Below are 26,984 nucleotides of genomic sequence, written 5' to 3'. Positions count from 1 at the left end.
GATCCTTTGCTGATGGATCCAGGGCCACAGATATCCTTGATGATCAGGTGGAAGTGGTTGAACTCCTTCTCCAGAAAAAGGCACCTTCTCCAAATGGTATGGACCATGTCAGGAAACGTCACAGGTATCCCGAAACCCTTTCACATAGACCAAGCTTTTCCTTTGTTCAACATGAGGACATGGAGGCCCAAAGTAGGTGCAGGGACTTACCCCAGGTGGCACTCTGAAAAGGAACCTGAAAATAAAAAAACTAAACTCCCCTGATTCCTAATGTTAGGGCATATTAGTCAATACTGAGACGTCACTCTATCTTGAGGGTTGAAATCCGAGCCTCTGGTACCTGTCACCCTGCGTCTTGCAAATGTAGTCAAGTTAAGGTGAGGTTGTACTTGAGGAGAGTGGGCCCTAAATCCAGTGACGGTGTCTTTATAAGGAGAGAGAGATTTGAAGACACACAAGGACACAAGAAGGTCATTTCACGACAGTGGTAGACATTAGAGGGATGTGTCTACACACCAAGGAATACCAAGGATTACTAGCAACCAGCAGACCTGAGGAAGAAGCAAGGAAGGCTTGTTTCCCAGAGCCTTCAGGAGTGCATAACCTTGCCCACATGTAGGTTTCATAATTCTAGCCTCCAGAAATGTGAAAGGGTAAATCTCTGTTGTTTTAAGTAACCACACTGGGAGGCCCTAGGAATCTGGTGTCGGTGTTGTTAGTAGCTGTGAAATTGGCCCAGCGCGGCTGACCGTATGGTGACCAAAATGAAATGTTGACTGGTCTTGCATGATCTTCATAGTCACTGGTATGTTTGAGGCCATTGTGGATGAGTCAATGAACTCAGCATATATTAGGAAGTGTGTGAAGGCAGGATGTTGACAACCAAGGCACTCAGGCTCAGGAAAGGATGCTCGGATCAATTAGTGAGCAATTCTCCTGCTATGGATTCCTTTTTGGAAAGTAGAAGTGAATGCCTTCCATTAAGTCAGCCCGCACTTGAGCATCTCCTAAAGTCTCCAAGTCTTTAACTGTTTACTTGAAATGAAGGTGCTTTAGAATCTCATGCCTGAGAAGGATGGTCCTCAAGGTGTGTGTGTGTGTGTGTGTGTGTGTGTGTGTGTGTGTGTGTGTGTGTGTGTGTGTGTGAGAGAGAGAGAGAGAGAGAGAGAGAGAGATTGCTCAGGGAGTGGGAACCCTGTCCTGAAACACTTACCGCAAGGGTCAAGTAAGGCACCGACTTTCTGTGGTTGGTGATTTACAGGCGTCAACGTCAACATGAGAATTTAGCGTCATCTTAACAGAGGCCAGATTTGGGGCTGAATCTAAGTAGATTCTGCTTCAGGCTACTCTCTACCTTTGGGGAGGCCGCAGAGACAACCACTCAGGACACACATTTTATAAATACCAAGAGGAGAGCCAGGTTCAGACTCATCTTAATAGAGAGCACTTTTAGCTGAGACGCATCTTCTTAGTGAAACCTTCCTTCACTGGAGGAAACTGGCTGAAAAGGTCTACTGAAAACCAGGAAGAATAATATTACCCTCAATGATTTTGTTGTGATGATTAAATGGGATAGTACCCAATAGTGTATTTAAACTCAAACCAAACTCACCACCATCAAGTAGATGCCTAATCATAGTGACCCTAGAGGACAGGGTGGAACTGTCCCTGTGAGTTTCTGAGAATGGAACTCTTTACAGGAATAGAAAGCCTCATCTTTCTCCCTCAGAGCAGCCAGTGGTTTTGAACCACTGACCTTGGAGTTAGCAGCCCAACACATAATCAGTCATCACTACACCACCAGGGCTCAATAGCACCTAGATAATACTCATTATACCATAGCCTATCTGTAGAAGTTTTTGTTGTGCACTTATTAATTGATTCTATATATTCAGGTTTCTATGTGTTCACACTAATTCTTACTTTTGGGGTGACCATCTTCCCAACATCGTCCCCTCTTGTCCTCAACCTCTTCTTTCCTTGGGATTTCTGGCTCTTCCATAAAGACACTCCATTCTCTGGAGTCAACAACACTTAAGGCTCCTCCCTCTATTTTGTTTTGCTTCCTTAATCAGGCACGTAGCTTTCTTCTCCTGCTGCACACTTAAGAGACTCACACAAGCACACCATGGTCATTTCACTCCACCGCTTTCTCCTGTAGAGTAGGCCTTATTCTGCCTGGATTTTGTCCCTCTCCCCCGCTGATGGTGAGCTTCGTTCTGGGCCCTCGTCTGGGTCAGCACTTTGCACACAATGGACATATCATTCGAGGCCCAATCAGAAGTTCAACACCACACAACAACCTCAATAGGGGGAGTTGAATATAAAGATTTATCAACAACGAGAGTAGAATAGCTATGATAATGAAAAGAAACTCTAAGGGCGAGTCCCCCAGAAGGGCAAACACTGTGTCTGAAGCTCAGACTTCTTTGGATGGGGTCTGCTTGTACCAGATGGTGGGAAAGCTCTCAGGGTCACCTGGGCCACAACTAAGGAGCCCAGATGGTGCTGTGGGTGAGGTGCTGCGCAACTGACCCCAAAGTCAGAGCTTCAAACCCACCAGCCCCTCCTCGGGAGGAAGATGAGGCTGTCTGCTCCCCTAAAGATGCACAGTCTCAGAACCCCTGTCCAGGGGCCACTGTGAGTTGGAATAGACTTGATGGCAGTGGACCAGAGCTGACTCCGTCACCGCCCTCTGGATGCAGGCTCGCAGACTGGCAGGCAGAGGTGTGGAGGGAGGGGGAGCACCATTGCCAGGGCAAGGCCTGCAGTGTACAGTGCCTGTGTCCCAGCTGTGAGGTCACCAAGGGACAGCATGTGTTGGACATGCTGCTGGGGCCAAGCACCTCTGATTCCCCAGGGACAGACAGGAAGCGCCCCTCGGATCCTGGAGGAGAAGCCCCCTTCTTCCTGCTGAGTTCCTCCAATGCCCTCTACTGACAAGGCTTGGCATCACGCTTTCTGCACAGGATAAATGGGTACAGTCCATTATCATTGGAGAGTGAATTCAGAGCTGAGAGGCAATCATTTGATAAGTGGTACACTGGCTAATCAACAATGCCTGAACTCAGTTAGGCAAAGCCCACTACCCCCTTGCAAAAACAAAGCCCACTACCATCCAGTCAATTCCAATTCCTCACGATCCTAAAGGACAGAGTAAAACTTCCCCGTAGGGTTTCCAAGATTGGAAGTCTTTATGGAAACTGACCACTTGCTGCATTTCCCCCGCAGAGTGGCTGGCGGGTTCAAACTGCTAACCTAGTGGTTGGCAGCCAAGCGCTTAACCACATGCCACCAACGCTCCGTAACCTCTGAAAGCCCTTTATATCTCCCTTTCTTTTTGTTTCCTCTTTCTCTTTTTAAAACATTTTTTGGTTGTTTTTTTTTGTAAATCATTTTATTGGGGTCTCGTACAACTCATCACAATCCATCTATCCATCAATTGTGTCAAGCACATTTGTACATTTGTTGCTATCATCATTCTCAAAACATTTTCTTTCTACTTGAGCCCTTGGTATCAGCTCCTCGTTTGCCCCTCCCTCCCCACTCCCCTTCCCTTACGAATCCTTGATAATTTATAAATTATTATTTTGTCATGCCTTACACTGACCAATGTCTCCCTTCACCCAGTTTTCTGTTGTCTGTCCCCCATGGTGGGGGTTATATGTAGATCATTGTGATTGGTTTCACCTTTCTACCCCACCCTCCCCTTCCCCTCCAGATATCACTACTCTCATTATTGGTCCTGAGGGGTCCCCTGTGTTTCCAGCTCTTATCTGTACCTGTGTACATGCTCTGGTCTAGCCGGATTTTGTAAGGTAGAATTGGGATCATGATAGTGGTGGGGAGGAAGCATTAAAGAAGGAGAGGAGGGTTAGGGTTAGAGGGGAAAATAGGGAGAAAAGAACTAGAGGAAAATGTGTATGTTTCCTCGGTGCTTTACTGCACCCTGACTGGCTTGGCTCAGCCCCTCTCCGCCACCCTTCTATAAGGGGGTGTCCAGTTGCCTACAGATGGGTCTCTGCTCTGCGCTCCCCCTCATTCACAATGATATGATTCTTTGTTCTTTAATGCTAGATACGTGATCCCATTGATACCTTGTGATCACACAGGCTGGTGTGCTTCTTCCATGAGGGCTTTGTTGCTTCTGAGCTAGATGGCCACTTGTTTCTCTTCAAGCCTTTAAGACCCCAGATGCTATATCTTTTGATAGCCGGGCTCCATCAGCTTTCTTCACCACATTTGCTCATGCACCTGCTTTATCTTCAGCAATTTTGTCTGGAAGGTGAGCATCATGGAATGCCAGTTTAAAAGGGCAGAGTATATAATAATTTAAAAGCCTTGGTAAATACATAGGTAACAAAGTATTTGCTGTTTTAACCATCTATTTCCCTTCCATCAAATCCCATAAAATTTACCAGCTGCAAATATCAAACCTGTGTGCCGCCGGCGGCAGTCTCGAGCGTGTCACTTCTCTCTGGGACACTCTGCTTTGTTCGTGCCCTTGTGAGGCCTGCGGCTTCCTCCCCTTGCTGCACACACGAAAGACACTCAGTGTCCCCTTCGTCATTCAGCTCTCCACGCGAACACGAAGGTGCTTCTCCTCCTCCTTCCTGTGTCCAACGTCCCTTGCCAGCCCTCCAGGAGTGCCCTGGACTTCGAGCTCATCCAAGAATCCTCTTGGTGGGGGCCGGGAGGAGGGAGCAATGGCCACTGTGGGTCAGACTGGGGCGTCAGTCTGCGTGGACCCTTCCAAAGATTCTAGAAGAAAACGGGAGGGAGAGAGAGGGCTAACAGTGGACTTGGAGGGTAAATTTGCAGCACACATGTTATTCAGAAAGCTTCCGGAAAGTACTAATCACTTTGATTCGAGAACTGAACCACAGAGCAAGGTGTGTCAAGAGCCCCTAGACACGCGGGGGGTGGGGCTGGGGGAGAGCGTTGATCATGAGCACCCCGTTTGAGTGGAGGCAGTGTTCCGGGGTGTCAGCCACCCTCTTCGTTCTCTTGCAGAGAGCCAGCTTGAGATAGCGCGAGCTGATCATTCCCCTACAGGAGCGAGCTGAAGTGTGAACCCCGGATACCGTTCAAACCTCTCAGAGCAGAAGTGGCTTCCCCAGACTCCTTCTTCCCCAGAAGGAATCCTTGGACTTCAGAAGGACAGCGGCAGTTGTCTCTGCAGACTGGATGAAACAAAATGGTGCCGGGGAAGATCTAGAGTTAGCGTCCTCTCTCCGCCAGGACTTGCATCTGACACATTTGTGCTGGCACAGAGCATCCTGATCCAGCGGGATCAGAATAGACTGGCACCAAACCCCCCTACCAGCACCTATCCAAACTATGATCTTACTCTGCAGCCGTGCACCTAGGAAACCAGGCTCTGCAGGGGTCAGGCGCAGCACAGGCTTCTCCCGGGAGCGGGACTGTGGACCCTGGTCACTTGCGTGCCATCTGCCTTTCTGCCATGCACGTGTGGCATCTGTGAAGTGAAAGGCATGCCCGCCACGGCAGGGCGGGCGGACTGGGCGCGTGGCCTTCTGGTGTACATAGGGGTCGCCGTGAGTCAGAAAGGACTTGGTAGCACTTGACCACAACACCAAAGTTTGTTTCATGACAACCCCCCCCAAAAAAAAAAAACTGTGTTCCTAAGTGCTTTTTACCTCCTCTCTTCCTGCCTCTTCCTCCTGTTCAGTTAACGGCCCCAAACCAAGCAGGCTTCATTTTGAGAAGAGCTTTGGTTGGGGGTGGGGGGTGGTAAGAGATTTCTTTCCCCTCCAAGTTTCTAAAAGGCAGCCCCCGTTGTCCTCTGCCCCTCACTGACCTGCCTCCGAGCAACAAATCCTAAGTGATGAAGCAGGGCCTTTGATCATTCCAGCAGGTTCTGCAGCAGGCCGGATGCACTGGCCCGTGTGGGAGCGCTCTGTGGGAGGCTGCTCAGCCTCAGGCACATCTCTGCCCACGCCTCCGGGCTCCGCCTGGTATCACCCGCCTTTGATATGCGCCTCTGTTCTTTTCAGATTTTCGACAATGAGGCCAAAGACGTGGACCGAGAAGTGTGCTTCATTGACATTGCCTGCGATGACATTCCCGAGCGCTGCTACAAGGAGTCTGAGGTAAGGCCATCGACGGGGTGGTGCTTAGCGCATCCCATCTGTCTGGAGCCTTCTCCAGCACCCTCCATGCCGCAGACCTCCCCAGTGGCTGTCCTTTCTCCTGGGGCGTCTCTCCTGGCCCCAGGAAATGAGTTTCCATCTCACCACCTCTCCCCGTTCTCTCCTCTGGCCCTTCTGGGCCATGGTTTCCGGCCCAGCCAGATGGGAAGCACCTGGAGGCGAGATGCGCCCTCTCTCTTGTCCTCACTCCGCCGAGGCGGCTTCAAATTGTGTGAGGCCAAATGAGTTCGGTCAGAAGGGGTTTTTTCCCCATACACGTCTTGAAGCTCCATCCTTGTCCTGGCTTGTTGGTGATGGGTGGGTGGCATCAGGAAATAGTCACCGCTCATGGCCCAGGGACAGACAGAGGCATGGACAGTTCAGCGAGTGGTCCTGTGAAGCCTGGGGAAGCCCAGATGTCTGTGTCGGTGACAAACGCTTTCAGGTGGTGGCTCTTGGGGACACAAAAGCAGAGGGAAACGCCTACTGGTTCCACATTTGCCCCAAGACATGCCATGGAACCAGGAGGGACGTCCCCAGCCAACCATCAGGCAGACCCACCCCTGGTACGGCGAGAACAAAAATAAAATAAACTCACTGCCACCGAGTCGATGCGGTCTCATAGCAACCCGATTGGGCAGGGTGGCACTGCCCCTGCGAGTTTCTGAGACGCTTAACTCTTTATGGGAGTAGAAAACCCCTTCTTTGCCCCAGGAGCCGCTGGTGGTTGCGAAGTGCTGGCCTTGCGCTGAGCCGCCCGACGCAGACCATTGCGTGATGCCACCACGGCTCAGTGCAGCGTTCTCTGCCTTCCTGGAAATGTCTCACATTCGTAGACCTGGCTTCCCAAAGGAGGACAACAGCACAACCGCCCGAGGCCCCAGGAGCCACAGAAGTGACTCCTCAGGGCGAGACCCGGGAAGGCCAGGCTGTCGTCACGAAAGCCCGGGCGTGGGTGGCTGCAGGGTGCAGCTGACGGCACTCAGAGCTCATCCTTCCTGAGGGCCACATCAGCCTCTCCCCGGCACCCAGGCCTGCCACCAGGCCGCCACACGGTTGCGAAGATCAAGTCAGACTTTCCGATCCAAACAGATCCCAAACTGTGGAGGCCACAAAGCGAAACGCCGGACCACCCAGGCACCTAGTCTGTTGGTGGAAGGGCGAACTGCGTTCCTAAGGGGTTTATTTTATGACGCCCCCAGTCGGCCTCCGTGAATCCAAGGGGCGCGTCTCAAGGTCCATGTGCTACAGCTCAAGGACGAGCCTGGCGCCCTGACTCCAAACATACTGTGACTGCCCGCGTGTTGCTAAACAACAAAAATAGCCCAGCATCTGTTGTCGTTTGCCGGGCTGGAACGTTCTTCCCAAGCAGGTCGCCCAAGTTCCGTCAGCAGCCACGGATAAAATGCTTAATGGGAGCTACGTGATGCCTTGCTCCAAGGGGACTCTGGAAAGGTCAAGCCGAGGCCAGCGACGGCCTCCAGGGGGGACCCAGCCCCGCCGAGAAATGGGGCTCGAAAATGTATTCTCGGCCCAGGACGGGGAAAGGCTTTGTGCCAAGTGGCACCAACAGTGTCAGCCTCCACTCGGCGTGCCACGATGGAATGAGTTCTCCTGGTTGGGCCTCAGAGATAGAGCACAAATGCGGGGTCTTCCCTTCCAGGGCGAGCAGCTGGGGAGCTAGACTTGGGCAGAGATCTGACCAAGTATGCACGGAGCCGGAGACGCTGGCTCATCTCCATCCAGACTGCTGGATGTGTCCTCAGGGGCATCCTGCCTGTCCCCGAGCCTCCCCGAGAAAAGCAAACCAAACACTACCGTCGGGTCCATTCTGCTTCACAGCGACCCTATAGAGCTGCCCCTGTGGGTTTCTGTGCCTCTTGGTCTTTGCAGGAGGAGAAAGCCTCATCTTTCCCCCGAGGAGCAGCTGGTAGGTTTGAACTGCTGACCTTGAGATCAGCAGCCCCATGAATTTGTACCCCACAAAGCCACCAGGGTTCCTTCCTAGAACCTCAGGGCTGCTGTAATGGATGGGGGAGAACAGGGCCCCGGAGAGCCCCACCTGCACACTCTGCGCCCAGTACTGCGTCCCCGAGGCTCCGCCCACCTGCGTTCCAGGTAGAACGCTCTCCACCCTCCCGAGCCCTGCCTCTCAAAGTGGGGGCACAACGATCACTGTTAGCCTAAAGGTTGGTGGTTCAAACCCACGGAGCAGCTCTGCAGAAGGGAAGCCTGGCACACTGCTTCTGTGAGAGATAGCAGCCAAGGAAGTCACAGGAAGCGGTTCTACTCTGTACCCCATGGCATCTTCCTAAGTGAGAATTAGCTCCACCGCGGAGTTTTTTCCCCTGTTAAACCCTGGCAGCTAGACCACAAAGGGTGAAAGACGTCACTGGGAGCCTGCAGTGACGTCTTAGAAGAGGCATATCCTGTGGGACTCTCTTGTGATCCCAGCCCCCCCAGAATCTGGCTGCAAACATCCGGACAGCCGTCTGAGCCCCTCAGAAGGGAAGGGGCGAGGGTCCGAGGTGTGTGTTTCCTGTGACAGATGGAGCCAGGGACCACAAATTCAAGAAACCGCCAGTTCAGAAGGGAGGCCGTTTCCAAATACATTTCTCTTCCGCACACTGTAAATAATTAACACCCGTGCTCCCAGCCACAGCCTTTCCTTCTCAAAGCAAGTCTGACCTTGTCGTTCTCTGCTTACAACCCCTCCCTGGCCGGGATGGAGCTCCTGCCTCCCAGCCCTGCTCCGTTCCCGATTCCACTCCAGAGAGTGGCTCAGATGGCTCTTCCTCGTGGGAGGCTGTCCTGAGTACCCGGCTTCCCCATCCTCAGTCAGCTCCCCATCGCCTTCTCTGTCATCATGCCTCCTCTTCCCCTTTCGCTCTGGTGGCAGAGTGGGTTGCCAGCTGGGCCACTAACCGAAAGGTCAGCAGTTCGAAACCACCAGTTACTCCGAGGAAGAAAGATGAGACTTTGCTCCCGTCGAGATTTATTGTCCCAGACACCCCTGGGAGCAGGTCTACCCTGCTCTGTAGGCTTGCTCTGAGTCGGAAGCGACTCGATGGCGGTGAGTTTGGTTGTAGTTTAAATGCACATTACTAACTTGAAGGCAGTGGGTTTGAGTTGGTTTTCTTCATCTTTTAGCACCACACCTCAGCCGCCAGGGCAGGGCCGGCCAGTAACACATGCCCACGAAAAAGCTGTTGTGGGAAGGTGAGGGCTTTGTTCGTGTCGCCAGTGAGCAGGGAGCCCGATCAGAGCAGAGGGCCCTGCTGCCGTTCAGCAGACAGCTGTGAATCAGACTAGCTTGCATTTCCTTCTTTCTTTTTCAAATCTCCGAAGCACACAGCTTTATGAGTGAGAGCTTCCAGTTCGTCTTTGGACCTCAGCTGCGTCGGCATGGTAATACGAGCCCTCTCTGTGTGGAGGGCTGGCGGACTGGGTCTGTTCGGAGATGTGTGCTGCTTCTGAATTGAGACCAGGACCATCTGGGTCACCCTCTCCACTCAGCTCCTGTCCCACTCACGGCCATCCGGCCGAAGAGAGGGTGGGAGGCACTGCCTCCTTATCTCCCCAGAAACCTCAGAGCCACACAGGCACAAGTGCCCCTCTCATCACGGCGACCAGAGTTGGGAATTTTCCACTCGGTGCCCTTTGCCTGGCGGTCCTTGAGCAGCTGCTGGCCAGGGATTCAGAAGGACGCTGTGGGGACTCGGGATCAGCTGATAGCCCCGTGCATCCATCCCTCTCTGTAGCCTCATTTTGCAGTGCTGCTGGGTCCTACTCACACGGAGGGCCTGAGTTCAGGTCCCAGGAGCCTCTTAGCCGTGAGCTCTGTTCATGGATCCACAGGGCAGTGCTGTATTGCAGAGAGAGAGAGAAGAAATCCATGTGATCAGTGCAGCAGAGAGAGGGCCTCCATTCCTTTCCATGCAGACCCACCAAGGGCCTGCCCCACTAAAAAGTCCTTCTCTCCGAGTCACCCGGGCATCGTTCGTCATTTGTCTGTGCCACCAGCACAGCAAGGAGGAGGAGGGGGAGCCAAAACCGGAGCAGGTTCTGTCTGTTATCTGGTTGGTATGTGAGTTCTTCTTCTGCCAAGACTTCCATCCCAACTCTTTGATGCTCGGCCAAGATTTCAAGGTGAAGAGTCCTGCCCAAGAACAAGGAACTAAGGCACGCATGCTAGGCCGTCGCTCGCCTGTGGGGTGGCAGGCGGTGAGTCTGAACCCACAAAGCTGAACTGGCCATTCTGGGGCATTAGCACGCATCACCATGCCCAGCCTGCAGGACGAGTCTGGCCTGAAGGCTCTCTGAAAGTCAAGTCCAGACAGATCTCACCAGGAGACCTTGGGCTTGGACCAACAGGAAAGTCCAGGGCTCATCCCGATGCAGGAGAGTGGTCAGTGAGGTCTGGCTTCCAGGACAAGATGGAGCGACCCAACAAGACAGCTCCCCAGTAGTGACCGCGTGGGTGATGTCACCATCGGCTCTCTCCCGGAGTCATAGCTCTGACGTGTCCGGACGTGCCCCGAGTAGAAAAAGCAGAAAAGCAAACAGGAAAATGTGATTTTCTGGAGGGGGAAGTGTGGAAGTGGAGAATATTCTCTGCGTGGGTGCTTTCCCATCTTCAATTTTTACCGATCGATGAGAATGAAAGGCAGCAGACTCTCTAGACCAGGAGTCCTCAGGGAGAGCAGGGGACAGCCCCATCCCTCCCCTCCTCTCCCACCCCCCTCGAAGGTTTGGGTGCCTGGAGACATTTGTGGTCGTCACACTTGGAGGACACCGTGGCTTCTGACGGGTGGAGACAGGGAGGCTGTTATGGGCCCTGCAACGCACAGGGCAGCTCCCGCCACAAAGAATTCTCCACCCAAGATGCCAGTGGTGCCGAGGCTGAGAAAGTCTGCTGGTGGCTTCGAGTTGGGCTACGATCCGCATGGTCAGCAGTTCGTAACCAGCAGCAGCTCCAAGGGAGAAAGACTGGGCTTTTACTCCCACCAAAAGTTAGCGTTTCGGGAACCCCTGGGGGTCGTTTTGGGTCAGCATTGTTGACTCGATGGCTGTGAATTATTTTGGTTTTAGACCAATCCAAGGAAAGCAAATTTCGTTAAACCTACAAGCAGCCGGACTCATGCATTCATTTCTTTAGTTAACATTTAGGAAGTTCCTACTGTATGCCAGGAACTGAGGCCACAAAGACAAGATCTTGTCAGCTCTCCACTGTTAGCACTCGACTACCTTTTGAACTTGACCTTCATGTTGCAGATTAAAGAAAGTCTCCCTCTCCGGTTCTGGAGGAAGTAAACAACGTCTCCGTCAGCCCAGTGGCTAATGGAGCGACATCATCTCTGTGGGGAAGAGGTCAATGTTTTGAACTTGAAGGGAAAAAACGTAACATGAGACTGTCTTAGAAATACCGTCTCTCTCCCACCGGATGGTGTGGTTCAATGGATGAAAGTGGTAGGGGGCGTTTAGACAGAGTTCGGGTTGGGGGCTTCTTGGCTGGGTGATTCAGACAACTCAAGAAGGAAGGCGGCCTCCAGGCCCCTGGACTGCGGCGTCTCCCACCGAAATCTCTGCTGGAGTCTTTATGAAGGGGCAGAGAACAGAACAAAGAATGATCCAGCAAACTTTCCCAATTACCATCCAAGGGTGAGAGATAAAGTGCTGTTTGCTGGGTACAGTGGAGCCCCAGAAAGGGAACAGGGAGACTGAATGAGTCAATATTGCTGGACCGAGCCGGACTCTTAGTCTAAACCGCTCAGCTCTGAAATGAAAAGCATTCTCATTGGGGGCTGCATCTTGTCAGTGGAGGCTGGGGAAGTTTCCGTTTCCCCCAAACAGCCCGGTGTAGCGCAGCTGCCTCATGCTGTGGCTGGGTTCTGTTTGCTGTTGTGTTGCTACTGTCGTTGTTCCCCCCCTCCCTTGTCCCCTCAATCCATCTGTTTCTTCCTGAGAGTCCTGCAGCTGCTCTGTGGTGTGTCCCAAGTGTCGGGGGCTTGGGAGCCTCTTGGACAGTGGGAGAACTGACCACACCTATCGTAGCAGGACAAACTCACACGGGTCAGAGTGCTCCCCAGGCATCACCTCCGTGGTCCTCTGGTGCCCTTTCCAGCCCTCTCGCGTGAGGCCAGGCCACGGCACCTCACGCACATGCACAGAGGCTCCGCATATTGCTGTGGTGCGGTCGGTGCGGGCTGAAGCGAAGCGTTCAGATTGAAAAGGAGGATCCAGCCATGGCCTCTGAAACCCTTATAGACCCCAGTGGTCCAATTGTAACTGCCCGTGGGGACCAAGCAGCGTTTGGGCCTGCCGTGTTTGGGGTCCACGTGAGTCTGGGGGCGGCATGAAGGCAGCTCACACAGCTAGCTCTTGAACTGGACTTCAAGTCGGGAAGGGTTTTCTGGAGCGGTTCATGGTCAAGCCCTGGGCTCAGCCCCATCCTGTGTGCAGGATGACGCCAGTGCCTGAGAGGGAGAGCTCTCTCTCGGTGGGGCCGAGAGCATCGACCACAGGCAAGACCGTGCCCAACAGGAGGTGTTTAGGCCATGCAGGCACTCTCACCAGCTTCCTCGGGAGCCCCAACAGCAAGGCAAGTGCCATGTCCCAGGGCTGGACCCTCGGCACCCCCAGGGCAGAGCGGCAGGAGAAACCTTGTCGACGCAGAAGCCCTCCAGCCTGCATGGAGCGTCTGAGCCACCTGGGGAGGCTGTGGATTGTCGTTCTCCACCCTCAGCCGTGCCCCTCCTTCAGGCCAGATTCACAGCATTAGAAAGATGGTATTTAGACCCAGAGAGAGGCTGAGGAGCTGCTGAAGCGTCTTCCCCGATTTGGGAGTAGGAGGTTTATCAGCCAGGCCAGAACGGCAAAGGGCCGCCCGGAAGGGCGGAGGGAAACACCACCAGGCCTCTGACTTTGGAGAACACCTGCCTTGTGAGGGAGGACTGGGGTCAAGGCTCCGCCGGGCTGAGGCCTGTGGGGTAACGTGAAAATCCCCCAAAAGCTTTCTGATCTGATTAGGGAGATGAGGTGTGGAAACACGGAAGGCCGATTCGTGCGATGACCTGGAGGAACCTTGAAAGCATGATGCGGGGTGCATAAGCCAGACACACAGAGGACACGCAATGTAGGATCTATCCAGTGGGCCCAATGCATAGAGGCCAAGATGTATCATGGTTACCGGGGAGGGGAAGGGTGCACGTGATGGCCAACAGACAGTTTCTGTCCTGGGTGACGATGTTTTAGAAATAGTGGTATTGGTGCAAAACCAGTTCGAAACCACCAGCAGCTCTGTGGGCGAAGCTCCTAGAAACAGTGACAGCCTCAGAAGCCCAAAAGGGGGTCGCTGTGGGTCAGCCTTGGCTCCACGGCAGTGAGTGAGTGGTCTTGGTAGCACCACGTGACGGATATAATCAATGTGCCCCAACTGTACGCTTGAAAGGGGTTGGGACGGCAGCCTTTTCGCTTTATCTGTTTCACCCCAAACAAACCGAGTCGATTCAAACCCACCAGCTGCCCCACAGGAGAATGCAGAGGGCTGTGGGTTTAAGACTCTTACACGTGATCAGCCTAGCAGGAGCTTGCAAGGAGGGGAGCTAAGTAAACGGGTGCAGTCAGGGCAAGCTCAACAACAGTGGAGTCTCACCTGCACCTTTACACAAATGTGTGCTGTTTGCGCTGCTGACAGCATAATGATTTTTGTTATTTTAAAAAAGGTCAAACGGGACACAGCTATGGAACTTTGCAAAAAGAAAGCCGCGATGATCTCTTATCAGAGGTGGCTGGTGTTTGGCCTTGAAGATAATGCCGAAATAAATAACATTATTTGGCTATTAATAGCTAGGTAAGAGTCTTGAGACCGCCCTGCCATGTGCACTTGTCACCAAGCTGTATGAACTTGGCATCGTTCCGTGGCCCCACATACTCAGGGGAGGGGGCCTCCCAAGAGGTCACCGGAAAATTCCCCTCTCCTTCCAGTCCGTTGTCCCACGCGCTTTCTGAAGCCCGCATCTCTCGGCAGCGGGTTTTACTGGTTGTGCACCGTTATGTGGTCAGGCCATGGTTTCGCCAGGGCTGTGTTTTCTACCAAACTTCAATTGATGGCCATGCAGGGTGCTTCATTCTTTACATATAGTAGCATGTAAGACCATCCTCGTGCATTATCTTTGGTCTAATGTTTTTAGAGCCTAAATTCTAAAAGAGATATTGCCGTGTCAATGGGGTGGGAGTGGGGGTTAAATCTTGATAGATGTTGCTCCCACCCCAACCAAAGGGATAAAAATCAAACTCTCTGCCATTTGAGTCGGTTCCAATTCATAGCAGCCCTATACATGGGACAGGGTAGAACTGCCCCTGTGGGAGTCTGAGACTGTCACGCCGGACGGGGGGAGGAAGCCTCCCCTTTCTGCTCCAGCCCCACCCCACCCCACGCCAAAGCAACATTAAATTGTGCCCTGACCCACAATGGTCTGGAAGCAAATTGAAGTTTGAAGATGAAGGAGATTGAACAGGTAGTGTGTTCAGTGGAGGGAAAGGCAGGGACCCCCGGGGGCATATTCCGGGATCAGTGAGCAACTAACTGCTTGGCTGAAGCCAACTGGAAGAGGCTTGGCTGCTGAATGCCAAGCCAAGGAATTTGCACGTAGCAGGGAGTTTTCAAAGCAAGAGTGATCCATCAGTGACTCCACCGGAGAGGCCAACTGGCTCTCTCATTGGAGGGATAGTGGGGGAGGCAACGCCTGGACACCACGAGATTGAGAATCCTCCAACTCCACAGCCTGCCTCTTGCCCTCCTGCCTCTGAGAAAATCGCTTTTATCCATTTTAGCAACAGTCATGCTTTACTAATGAAAAGAAACGTTTTGGAAATAAGAGAACAGTCCCCAACCACCTTACGTATATCATTTTTTAGACCCATAATTGGCTACTCGCTCACAAAGGGAAAAATAGGTCTTCTCAGAACTCCTTCTTAAAGAAGAAAGCTGGGTCACAAAATCTAGCTGAACTCAGCTATCGCGTTGATCCCGACTCACGGCCGTCCTCTAGGACGGAGCAGAGCTATCCCTGGGGTTCCTGGGACTCGATCTTTTTTTATCTTTTCACAGCAGTAGAAAGCCTCGCCTTTGTCCCTCCGAGAGGCTGGAGGTTTCAAACTGCTGACCTTTCGTTAGCAACCCAATGCATGAACCCGCAGTGGCGCCAGCGCTCCTAGTCTAGCTGAAGTGACCTGCCTCGTCCTGATTCTGAAAGTCACAACTGTCTGGTTTGGGGCTAGAAGTATGGGGCCCAGACGCCCTGGTGGGCTGCTGACGGCAGGCAGCTCTGGAGGAGAATGGTGAGGCTGTCTGCTCCCAGGAAGGTTTACAGCCTCCCAGACCTCGCTGGGGCTGCCGAGTCGGACTCCACCGTGGCAGTGGTGCCACCCAGGCACTGGGAGCAAGGCTCCTTTTCTGTCGGAGCACTAGGAAGCTGTACCATCCCACTCCATTCCTCAAGAAGGAGTTCATTTTTCATTTTTCAAGGGAAAATAAAAACAATTGCGAGCTGCTGCGTTCATGAGTGAGGTCCCCCGTGCCCGCCCCACCCCCCAACCCGATGCCCAGAGCAACAATTGCACGTCTTAACCATCTGAGTCTGGTAGTGAAATGCCAGGCCAAGTAGGTCAGCCAATTCCTAAATGCCAGATAACAAGCAGAGATCCAGAGTCTGCCAGGTGTGGTGGTGGGTCCTTGAGCCAAAGGGAAGGGGCTCTTTGGGAAATGAGCCGGGATTCCGAAAGGAAGAGATGGAGAGGGAAGGATTTCTCCAAGCAACAGGTGTCCTCCTCGACCCACAACCCCAAGGTCATGAGAGGCTCTGGCTCTGGGAGGCCTCCCAGGTGTTCACAGCCATTGGACTGCATCCTCCATGACTGCCGGAGTCACTCCCGCTCTTCCAAAGAATGGATGTGTGGAGAAGTGAGTCGAGAGGAGATGGCAGGAAAGGGAAGCCAAGGCATGAAAACCACGAGCATAGTCCCTGGCGCACGGTAAGCCGGTATAAAGGCTCCTTTCGCCCTTGATTGTGGTCTTGGCCCCTGCAGAGGGGTGGCAGGAACAGGTTGCTCCGTGGAAACCTTGTGTCATTGGAAAGCAGTTGCCACGAGGGTGCCACAAAAGGGTGTGTAAGGGTGTGTGTGTGTGTGTGTGTGTGTGTGTGTGTGTGTGTGTGTGTGTGTGTGTGTGAATCGATGGCTCTTTAATCTTCTTCTTACTTCTGTTATTGTGTAACCTGACTTCAGAATGGTAAGTGTCTTGGCTACTTCCCTTCTATGGACTCAGAGGTTAGACTTACTTCTAGCTTAGTGGTTCCTTGTTGGGCTACTAACTTCAAGGTCAACAGCTCAAACCCACTGGCCACTCCACAAGAGATAAATGAGGCTATTTGTATTCCTGTAAACAGTCTGGGAAACCTACAGGGGCAGTTCTACTCATTTATAAGATCTCTGGGAGTCAGTATTGACTCAGTGGCAGGGAGTTTAGGTTTAAGGGTGCTAGGTAGGGGGTGTGTGTGTGTGTGTGTGTGTGTGTGTGTGCATGCACCCACACACCACTAGAGTCCCAGGATAGTACCCAAAGCGGTTTTGCATTCTACTGCCACCTCCATGAGCCTTAGTGTTACTGCTAGATCCCAAGCACAACAGAACATCCCTAGGATTGGAATCCATGGGATTTTCATTGGCTGATTTTCTGGCGTGGCTTGCCAGTCCTTTCTTCCTAGCGCACCGTGGTCTGGAAGCGCCACTGAACTCTGTTGGGCATAACAACACCCCAACCACCGCGGACAGGCCGGGGGTGGCTGTGCACAAGGTGGATGGTCCAGGAATCAAATCGGGATTTCCGTGTAAAAGGTTGGGAATTCTGCTGCGGAACACCTATGCCTCGTCAAGCTTCTTACAAAGTGTTACCTTAGAAGCATGACATTTAAGCTTTAAAAGGAGGCAGCAGGAGGCAAAGGGCTCTGGACGGAAGGTTCTCCGCCAGAGACAGCCGCAACCAAACCCCTCTTGTAACCCTGCCTCTCGAGAGCCTCCCGCCTGCACTTTCAAGAAAACAAGTATTGAGTCCGCAAGTTGCTCGGGACTTGGGCCAGGTGCATCAGCCCCTGCTATTTTTAATCTTATCAAACTGAAACACCAGAATGTCTTGGCCCAGAGAACAGACTTCTCAATTTGGCTCAGCATCTCCCAGAGCTTTGAGGAGAGAAAAAAATTTCCTAGGCCTACCAAGCCAGACTCATTAGGATGAGACCCAAGAATCTTGAGGTCAGATGCTCCTCGGGTGTGGTCTTGGAGCAAAGATTCCTAACCCCTTGTCATGTCGTGCCACACGTAGCAAAGACCGCGGTGTTATGACTTACTGGGAGTGGGGGGGGATAGTGACATCAGCTAGCCTTTGCCCTACTGAGGGAGAGGTCAGTGCCTCTGATGTTCATTCCATCTGTTGGGAATTGCGTACCCTTGTGGGGTCAGGTCCAGGGTCTTCCTCGCCATGCAGTAGTGGTCATTAAAATGAAAGCACAGCCCACTGCCAGCAAGTCAGTTCTGCCATGGAGCAGGGTTTCCAAGACAGTAACTCTCCGCAAGTAGAAAGCCTCATCTTCCCTGCACATAGTGCCTGGTGGTTTTGAACAGCTGACCTCGCCGTTAGCAACACGGTGCTTAACCACTACACCACCTGGGGTCCTGTAGGGCTCTTTGCATTTGTGTTTATTAAGAGGCATTTGCGCTGTTTTCCCTAAAGGACTTCACTTTCCGAGTTGGGGGTTTGACTGCAGGCGAACCTTCATCCAATTTAATTCCTGCATCCCAAAATGCTGATCCATCTCCACCGGGTCTTCCGGCTAACTGTGTCCAATTCTGTTTTTTATCTGGCACTCTAAGCAGCGAGGACTCTGACTGGGTGCTGATGGGAGTGGTGTTCTTTCCCCTCGAGAACTAAGACCTGGCTCGGGGATCCTCTCCCCCGCTCCCTTTATGTATTCACACTGCAAGTACCACTGTTCAGCATCAGCTCCCAAAATACCCAGGGAAGAATAGGTGCTGCAAACTTGCTCGTCCCATCTTTTATTGTTAAGGATCCCAGAGGAAGACATGGAATTACTAAGCCATTAGCTAGGCCCTTGTAAGTGTCACCCGCTTTCCCCCCAGAATTGCTGAACCTGGCTTCAGAGGAACAGGAATTCACCATGCGGAGTGGGAAGGGGGTGGCTGTCACTGCCCCATGGTTTTATTCAGCTTTATCATTTAATCCTCATTCAAAGTCTACCAAACGTTGGACTGCTAACCCCGAAGTTGATGGTTCAAACCCACCAGCCTGTCTGAGGGCAAACATTGGCATCTATCTGTTCCAGTAAAGATGTACAACCTCTAGAACCCTATATAGCATCACTACAGGGCAGACCGGCCTCGCTGGCAGTGTTTTTTGGTTTTGGACTCAATAGAATACTGTCTCCATTTCATAGGTTAGGAAACTTACGGTTCCAAGAGCCTAAATAGCTTTACTATAAGTTGCCAGAAGCCAGGATTCAAACGCCAGTGTGTCTGGCCCCCAAAACTATACCCATGTTAAGTGTGCTCCCTCAGGAAAAGTTGGGGGTACAGACAGCAGTCATCTGAGGGGCCGTTTCCTTCTTGAATCCTAGGACTCGGGGAAGGCAAGTGAAGCAGCAGAGAAAGCCTGCCGTCACCCTCCCAGGAGTCATGTCCCCATAGAAGGCCACTCCCTGTCTTTTGAAGGGAAGGAAAAAATCCTCATTAAGGACATTCCAGGAAAGAGTGGGTTTGGGCCAGAGGACATCTGGTCTGGGAAGATCTCAAAGTACAACACCCAGTTTAAAAGAAAAGTGCGCATATTCCATCCCCTCCGCCCCCTGAAAGAATGCACCCACCTATCCCAGGGGAAGAAACATTCTTGTATGTGGTGTTGTCGTTACCTCATTGAACAATCCCCACAAGAGTCTTGGAGTTAGAGAACGTGACCAGGTTCACACCGTGCTTGCCAGGGTAGGGTGTCTCATTTCAAAGCCTTTTCCGCTCTCCCTTTGAGCTCCAATGAGGTGTTCCTGGGTACTGTAAGCCACGGCATATAGGGTATCTGATGATCAGGTCGAACGGGCTCAAGGAACCCCCTCCCCGTTTTTACCTGCTCTATGTATCAGGCTTCCAAGTAGGATTATAGTTGGAAAAGCAACATGAGTTCTAAAAGCTGAAAAGTTTGAAATCCCGTCCAAGATGTACGGAAGGAAGTCCTCTGCTGCTTTCAGAGTTCAGGCGGCCTGGCTTCTCCAGGGGCTCCACTCTGGTGTCTGTTCAACACGTTGGCGGACCGAGTTTCCCAAAATATTGCAGCCCATGCAGATGGAAACCCAGCTCAGGGACAGTTAATCCAGCGCTGAGCACTGCTACCCCCACAAGTATTCATCCGTCTCTCCGCAGCTTTTGATTTGATACACGGAAAACCATGTACAGGCCAAAGAGCAGATCCTCCGTGTGGATCAGAGCCATCAGCGCTTCTTCCCAGCCTGTGTCCAAGCAGCACTGGGCAGGGACAGGCTTACAACACTCAGCCCTTGGCCCCAGGCTGCCAAGCCGAGCCAGGCCCTAGCCAGGCTTCCTGGAGGGAAAGGCCTTGGTGAGTTGGTCTTAGGAAGCTGGGTGTCTGTCTTGTCACCATCGCACACAAGAGGGCTGGCTTCCTCCAGGGTGCCCTTGAGTGACCTTCTTGTTGGTCTGGCTGAGAGGTGATCCTTCCAGCATAGTCGCATCTGTTTGTGCCAAACAGAACAGGTTAGCATTATGTAACAGGATGTTAAAGAGACCTCTCCTGTCCTGGTGGAAGTAGGTCCCCACAGGCGGGGACAAAGAAGACTGATGACTTCCTACTCTCTTCTCGGAGGCCAGGTACTCCCCAGGCCTTCCAGGAGGTGGCCCAGCTGTCCCTCTAGTTACACTTACACACACACACACACACACACACACACTTCTCATTCTGTGTGTACGGAAGGGGATGTTTGCATTATCACTGAGGGGCTACGCAATTTATGAGGGTCTAAAACTCTCGATCTCAGAAACAGAAGGGTCTGCAAACAGACTGTTGAGCTGGGAGCCCCTAGCCCCGCCCCGGGGTGCTGCCATCTCAGGACAGTGTGTGGGGAAGACTGAACAGTGTGTCAGGACTTCGTAGTGGAACACGGAGATCGGGTCCAACTGGAGATTCCCGATGGAGGAGGATGCTCATGCCAGCGGCCATCGGGGGTGAGCCTGGAAACAGGATGAGGTGTCCCCTCAGACAGAATGGAAAATGGGAACCCCTGGTGAAGCCGGTTTGTTGTGATTATGAAAGGAAAGGAAATGCTCAGCACAAAGCCAAACACAAAACCACCTCCTAACTCAATGCCATCGACTCCATTCCAGCCTCATCGCAGCCCTGTGGGACAGGCTAGCACGCCCCCTTCGGGTTTCTGAGACTTAACACTTTATGAACGTAGACAGCCTCACTCTCTCCCACGGAGTGACTCATGGATTCAAACCACAGGCCTTGTGGTTAGCAGCTCCGTCAAAGCCCGCTACGCCAGAGCCCGCAAGCCCTAAGTGAACATCAGTGGATGAGACTGGGCTGCCCTTTTTCCAAGTGTCTTCATTCCGACCCCTTCTCTTAGGGGTTCCCTTTTGGCTCCGTCTTCTCCACGGCCCCTAAAACACACTGACCACTAACATGTTTGCTGCAGGGTGCTCCATCTTCATGTTCTTTTCAGAGCTGACCCTGCAAGAAGTGATTTTTGAGTTCTTCTGGCACTTAATTGTGGCCAGGACTCTGAACTGGTTCCTTATTTGCCATGCCACCAAATCTTGCCCGTGGCACCTTGATGGATCCACGTAAAAATCAAATAGCTGTGCCCCACTCAAAGATGGCAGCCAACCTTGCTGCTTGGAAGGTGAGCCCCTCTCTGGGGTCCCGCTGCAGCCCTCCCTGCTGAAAACTTCAGCAACCTGATGTGGGGAGACTGCAGTGTGGGCAGAGCTCTGGAGGGCAGCATGGTGGGCTGCCATCTTTCAGCAGGGTGCAGTGGTTTTACCCTAAGTCCACCCCCCACTGAATCAATTCCAACTCCAAGTGACCCTGGTGCCAGGGCTTCATTGGGCTTTCAACCCCAAGGTTGGCGGTTCCGACCTAGCAGCTGCTCCTCACGGGGAAGATGAGGCTGTCTGCTCCCATAAAGAGTTAGAATCCTGGGAACCCCAAGGAGCAGGGCTACACTCTGTCCTGTCCCGTCCCGCTGAGGCCGGTTCCGACTTGGGTCAGAATACCTCAGACAACAGACTCAGTCACAATGCAAGGGGTGTAGAGCATTGTAGACCCTTTGTTTACAATGACAGCAATGAATGAACCCTATCGAGACCATTTTGAAACCCTGATTCTAACCCAGGAGGACCAACACCCTGTCCTCCCCACCCGCCCCACTCTCTCTGCCTCGCCCACAGCTGACACACCGTGTGGTTCAAGCCCCTTTAAGAGCTCACTCTGCAGAGGACTAGCACAGATCACTCAGTGCCCAGAGCAAATGCTATAAAAATAGCACTTTCAGTATTAACTGCTAACAAAGCAGGAATTGGCTGCTTCTGGCCATGATTTGCACTTCGCATTTTTTTTCTCTTTTTCTTTAAGCTGATACATAACAGTTGACCTTTCGGTGAAGTTTGAGGTCAGTGCTCAAGCGCCCTGTGCAAGCACTTTGGATTTGTAGGTTCCCTTTCGTAGGAAGCTAGTTCAAGACTAGGATGCCTCGCTCTGTCGGGGGGTGAAGTGGTAGGTGGTTGAAATGGTCTTCCATTGAGAACAGTGTGGACAATGCGTCAAGATCCTCAGGAGAAGTTCCAGAATTTCCTTCTCACTGCGATCCGGCCGATGCAGACTCACAGCAAGCCTGAGAGGTTAGAATTATCCCTGTGCGTTTCTGAGAATGTAACTCCTTATGCGGGTAGAAAGCCTCCTCTTTCGCCCGAGAAACAACAGGTGGTTTTGAACTGCCAATCTTGCGGTAGCCACAGTGGGGAAAACCCTGTCCTGTGATGTGTGTTGTTACGTGGTCCCTGTCTCCCAATGCAGCGAAGCCTGGCCAGAGGGGGGCGGATGACTGCTGAGCCCAATCTTTTTCATTTCACATTTATCAAAAACTTCTCATTTCAATTAACGGGTCAGGCCCTGCTGGATACTGTCCTTGGTGGTTCCAATTAAAAGCATAATTAATCATGGAAGCTTTCTCTCTCATGCTCATCCGCTAATCATATCGCCTCGGCTCCAGTCTGGCTCGAATCTCCTGCAGGTCCCTCCTTGCACCTCGCAGGTGTGAGACTGGGTCTAAATAAACACCAACCCCACTGCTGTCCGAGTTGATTCCAGCCCAGGGTGACGCTAGAGTCCAGAGGAGAGCTGCCCCGTGAGCTTTCCAGAGCTGATCCTCCATCGGGCAGCAGACTGCCACCTTTGTTTCCTTCAAGGAGTGTGGCTGACCCCTCAGAGAAAAGAAGAAAGATGTATCCATCAGGAAGACTGGCCAGTCGGCCTCCATCTGGCTCTGGAAACAGCCTGACACTGACCCGCTGCCCCTCATACTGATGGACATTGGCTACAGGGTCCAATTTGCCATCTGCAAGGCCTGGGGAGTGTCAGCAGGAGCCGGAGCCGGAGACTTCAACATGGATGACTATACAAACCGCCAGCCAGAAGAACTCACTGCCTGCCGCTCTCCAGGGCTGCCAGCTGCCGGGCTAGCAGAGGCGTGCAGGGTCCGCAAGGCAAGGACGTTGCCTTCAGAGAACTCCCCCAGCGCCAGGGGCTGCTCTGCAGCCTGTGTGACTCAGGTCCCTCATTAGAACTGTAAGCCTCGCCTGCTTGGAAAACCCCAGGGAGAAAGATGGCACGTGTCTGCACATGGCCGGAAGTTTATTAGGAAAAGAGCTGAAAAGTAGCCCTAGGACCTGGGAGGGGACAATTTGGTGAGGGTTTTGTCTTCCATGCCTTGGGTTCAATTCCTGGGCAACGCACCTCAAGCACAGCCACCACCCACCTGTCCACAGAGGCTTACCCGTGACTGCGATGCCGAACACGGTTCAGTGGAGCTTCCATATGCAGACAGACTAGGAAGAAAGACCTGGAGATCTACTCGTGAAAATCTAAGTAGGGGAGACCCTGCGAATCACCAGCTGATCATGGGGATGGCACAAGACCAGGCAGCATGCCGTTTCCTTTTGTTCTATTGGGCAGTGGTTGTCACAAGTTAGGGGCTGGTTCAGGTGCAGTTAACACAACCAGGAGGCTAGAAGCCTGTCTCTCTTCTGCTGAATTCTCTGGTCACTGGTGGCTGCCCAGTATGCTTGTCCCCTCCACCACCACCTCACCCCAGAGGCCCCTGTAAAACTGCTTCCTTAAGGGAGCAACCTATAGCAGGGCAATCTGCTTTGCTTCTCTGGCTTTTTAGTTTAGAACAGGATGTTCGCTCTGAGAAATAAGAGAAAGTGGGGGAAGTGGCTAGAACATTAAAGACTCACCATCAGTTTTCCTTGGCCCAGAACTTAACCACACATCCAACAAACATGACTCTGCTCTGCGGATTTCTTCAACCACTGTACTTGTGGACACTGATGGGCGCCAGCTTTGGGAAAATAGAAAGAAAAAGCCAAATGGATGTCAGAAGAGGCTCTGAAACTTACTCTTGAAAGCAGAGTGGCTAAAGCTAAAGCAAATGGGTCAAGGGATATCTTTGCTGATGGATCTTGGCTCAAAGCAGAGAATAACAGAAAGGTCCACTGACTGGAGTTCTTCAAATGTACAAGAACCAAAGCTTCTGGAGAGGATGGCAGATATGGTAGCTACATGATCTGTTGTCAATTTGAGACTATTAGAGTGAGGGGTGGAGTTTAGCCTGTCAATCAGGTCGCAGCTTGATGACCTCACTGGGAGGTGCCACGGAGATAAATAGCTCACTAGAGTCCAGACCCACTCACTCCCTGTGAGACGTTCCTAAAGACAAGCCTGATGGAGCTACGCTGACGCAGCCAGAGCCCTGGAGCTGGAGGAGCCACGTGGAGACCCACACCAGCACTGAGATGCTTCCACTGCCACTGGATCCACAAGGATTTCCACTCACTGGCCTGTGTTCTTCCTGAATTTAGCATAATTTAATCTGAAGAGGAATTTATAGGCTGGTAGCGGGCATATGGGTTAATAGCAGACTTATGGACTTGACCTGGACAGGACTGGGATGCTTTCTCAACATTCAATTGCTCTTGTATATAAAGCTCTTGCTTATGCACCCAAAAATAAAAAAGGAAGACCTTCCACAAGAGGGGCTGGTGCAATGGTTGCAACAATGGGTTCACGCACAGCAATGACTGTGAGGAGGCAGTGTTGCATTCTGTGTGCTTAGGGTTAGTATGTAAATCGGAACTGGCTGGACAGCACCAACAATAACGTGTTTTTATGCCTTCTCCGGTGCTCAGCAACTTTAAATATATTCTCTGGCACCAACTGAAAATGCAGTTCTTTTTCTTTAGACCCGACCCACGGGCGTAGGGCAGATTTTCCAGGTGACAGGACACAGTCCGTTAGATTGCAAGTCAGCTCAAGATTGATACCAGCTGGCTAGAAATCCAGGGCTCCCTCTAGGTTCGATAACTCACCAGGATGATTAACAAAACCCAGGAAAATGCTCTACGTATAGTTTTATTGTAAAGACTATACATTGCGACCAACACAAAGCGGAGCTGCATAGAAAGGACCCCAAGGCAGAACCTACTTGTCTCCCAAAGAGCATGACATCCTCCAGGGGGTCAGTGTCTTTCCCAACCAGGAAGCTCGCTCCAGCATCAGTGTCTGTGGTTTTTACGGGGTCTCATTGACTTGTCCACACATGGTTGAACTCAACCTCCAGCCCCCTCCTTTGAGGTTGAACAGGTAGGTAGTGAGTCTTTCTGGCAGATTCGGCCAATACTCATTAGCACTACAAAGACTCTAATCATTCAGGAAGTTTCAAGGATTTAGAGGCAATCTTTTAGGAACCAAGGACAAATACCAAATTCTTGAGCTAAGAATGTCCACTGTACACCCTATAAAAATTTCAGATGAGCCGTTTTGCCCATATGGGATCAGGATTGGGAGTCTAACCTTTGGAAACGAACTTGGATCCTGGACGACAGAACAAGTCTCCACCAGTCTCTGAGCTTCAGCTTCCTCACTTGGAGCATGGAGATTACTTCTCCCCTGTAGCCTCGGCTCTCAACCTTGACTAAACATTCAGATCACGTGGGAAGCTTTTGAAACTGTGAGGGCCTGACCCCACCCCAAAGCTTTGGAGATTTAATCTCTCTCCATCCGCTCTACCCACTTTCCAATCACGTGGAGAGGGGATCCAGCCAGGAAAGGCCCTACTGAAGATGGTGGTTGAGGTTGATGAACTGCCTCTAAAATAAGGAAGCCTGAACATGAACGTTTCCGTAAATGCAAAATAATCCAGCTCTTTTGTAAAGAATGGCAGAGTGCTGTAACATGTTGGCATCAAGACCAAAAGACCTCAGAAAAGCTGTAGAAATACAAACCAGAAATATTTTTTGGGGGGGGAAGTGACCAGAAAGGTCAAACTGATGTGTGAATGGTACAATTTAGATACATTCACAAATTCAAATGAGAAGAAGAAAAGGCTTCTCAGGTGTGTTAGCCTGGGTAGACTAGAGAAAACAAGTCCATAGAGACTCATATGTATAAGAGAGACTTATATAAAGGGTAAGTGTACATTAAGAAAGTGTCCCAACCCAGTCCAGTTCAAGCCCATAAGTCCAACATTAGCCCATATGTCCCATAACAATCTACAAAGTCCATAAACTCACAACACACACGCAAGCCACCAGCTGCAGGAGGAAAGCGGAATTACTGGCGTTGTAAGCATCTCAGTGCTGGCAGGGGCCTCCACGTGGCTTCTCCAGCACCCAGGGCTGCATCAGGGTCGGTCCATGTGGCTTCTCCTCAGGAATGTCTCACAAGAAGTGAGCCTTGCCAGCTGAGCAGAGAACTAGCTAAGGCAGCCGAACACTGGTCCAACAATCAGAGAACAAGAAATGTGAGGCTCACTGGGCCATTTATCTCTCCGTCCTTCAATTAATCCCACATGTGTTAATTGCCCAGGTTGGCACAATAAACCTTAACTATCACACCAGAGACAGGGGTATTGCGGGAGTGGAGGCGGCAGGCCAGGACCAGGGGGAGGAATGGACCATGAAGAGCGAGGTAAGTTTGCAGGGACCAGACTATTTTAGATACCCTCTGCTGTTGGACTGTGGACCCCTTCTTGGTGGCTTGTCTTCATTCAAAAGCATTCAGCTGGATGCTTGTTTCGGATCTTGAGTTTGGACTAAAGGAGCCCTCTGGTAAGCCCTCCTCCCTGCGCTCCCTCCAGTACTTTGGACGGGAGTCCCTAATTCCAGGCCGGGTAGAGGACTTACTAGACAGAACCCGCAGCTGGAGATAGAACACCAGGCTTGCGCAATATCAACACTCTGTTGCCATCAAAGACCAATGGTTAATTGCTCCTTTGACATCTGGCTAAACAAACACTCCTGGTGGCGGTTCGGTGTGAAAAGCCCATTTCTTGGAAAGAACATGGGGCCGGAATTAGGGAAGACTTGGATCCAAGTCGCAGCGCTGATGTCCCAGTGCCCGTCCTTGGGGGCCACACATCTCGTTTCTCTCGGATGTTGGGGTCCTGGTCTGTCAAATTAACATTCTAGCTTAAA

General features: G+C 51.9%; 1 protein-coding gene across 1 annotated transcript in view; it reads left to right on the top strand.

Moving 5' to 3' along the window:
• Positions 1–26,984, top strand: part of PITPNC1 (phosphatidylinositol transfer protein cytoplasmic 1) — a 289,670-nt gene that overhangs the window by 229,530 nt on the left and 33,156 nt on the right. Inside the window, exon 6 of the mRNA XM_075562110.1 lies at positions 6,018–6,113. Within this exon, the coding sequence (XP_075418225.1) occupies positions 6,018–6,113 (96 nt within the window). The remainder of the gene's footprint in view (positions 1–6,017; positions 6,114–26,984) is intronic.

Source organism: Tenrec ecaudatus, chromosome 10, assembly GCF_050624435.1.
Source record: "Tenrec ecaudatus isolate mTenEca1 chromosome 10, mTenEca1.hap1, whole genome shotgun sequence".
NCBI lineage: Eukaryota > Metazoa > Chordata > Mammalia > Afrosoricida > Tenrecidae > Tenrec > Tenrec ecaudatus.
The sequence above is the reverse complement of the archived record's forward strand: the minus strand, read 5'-3'. Positions and strand labels throughout refer to the sequence as shown.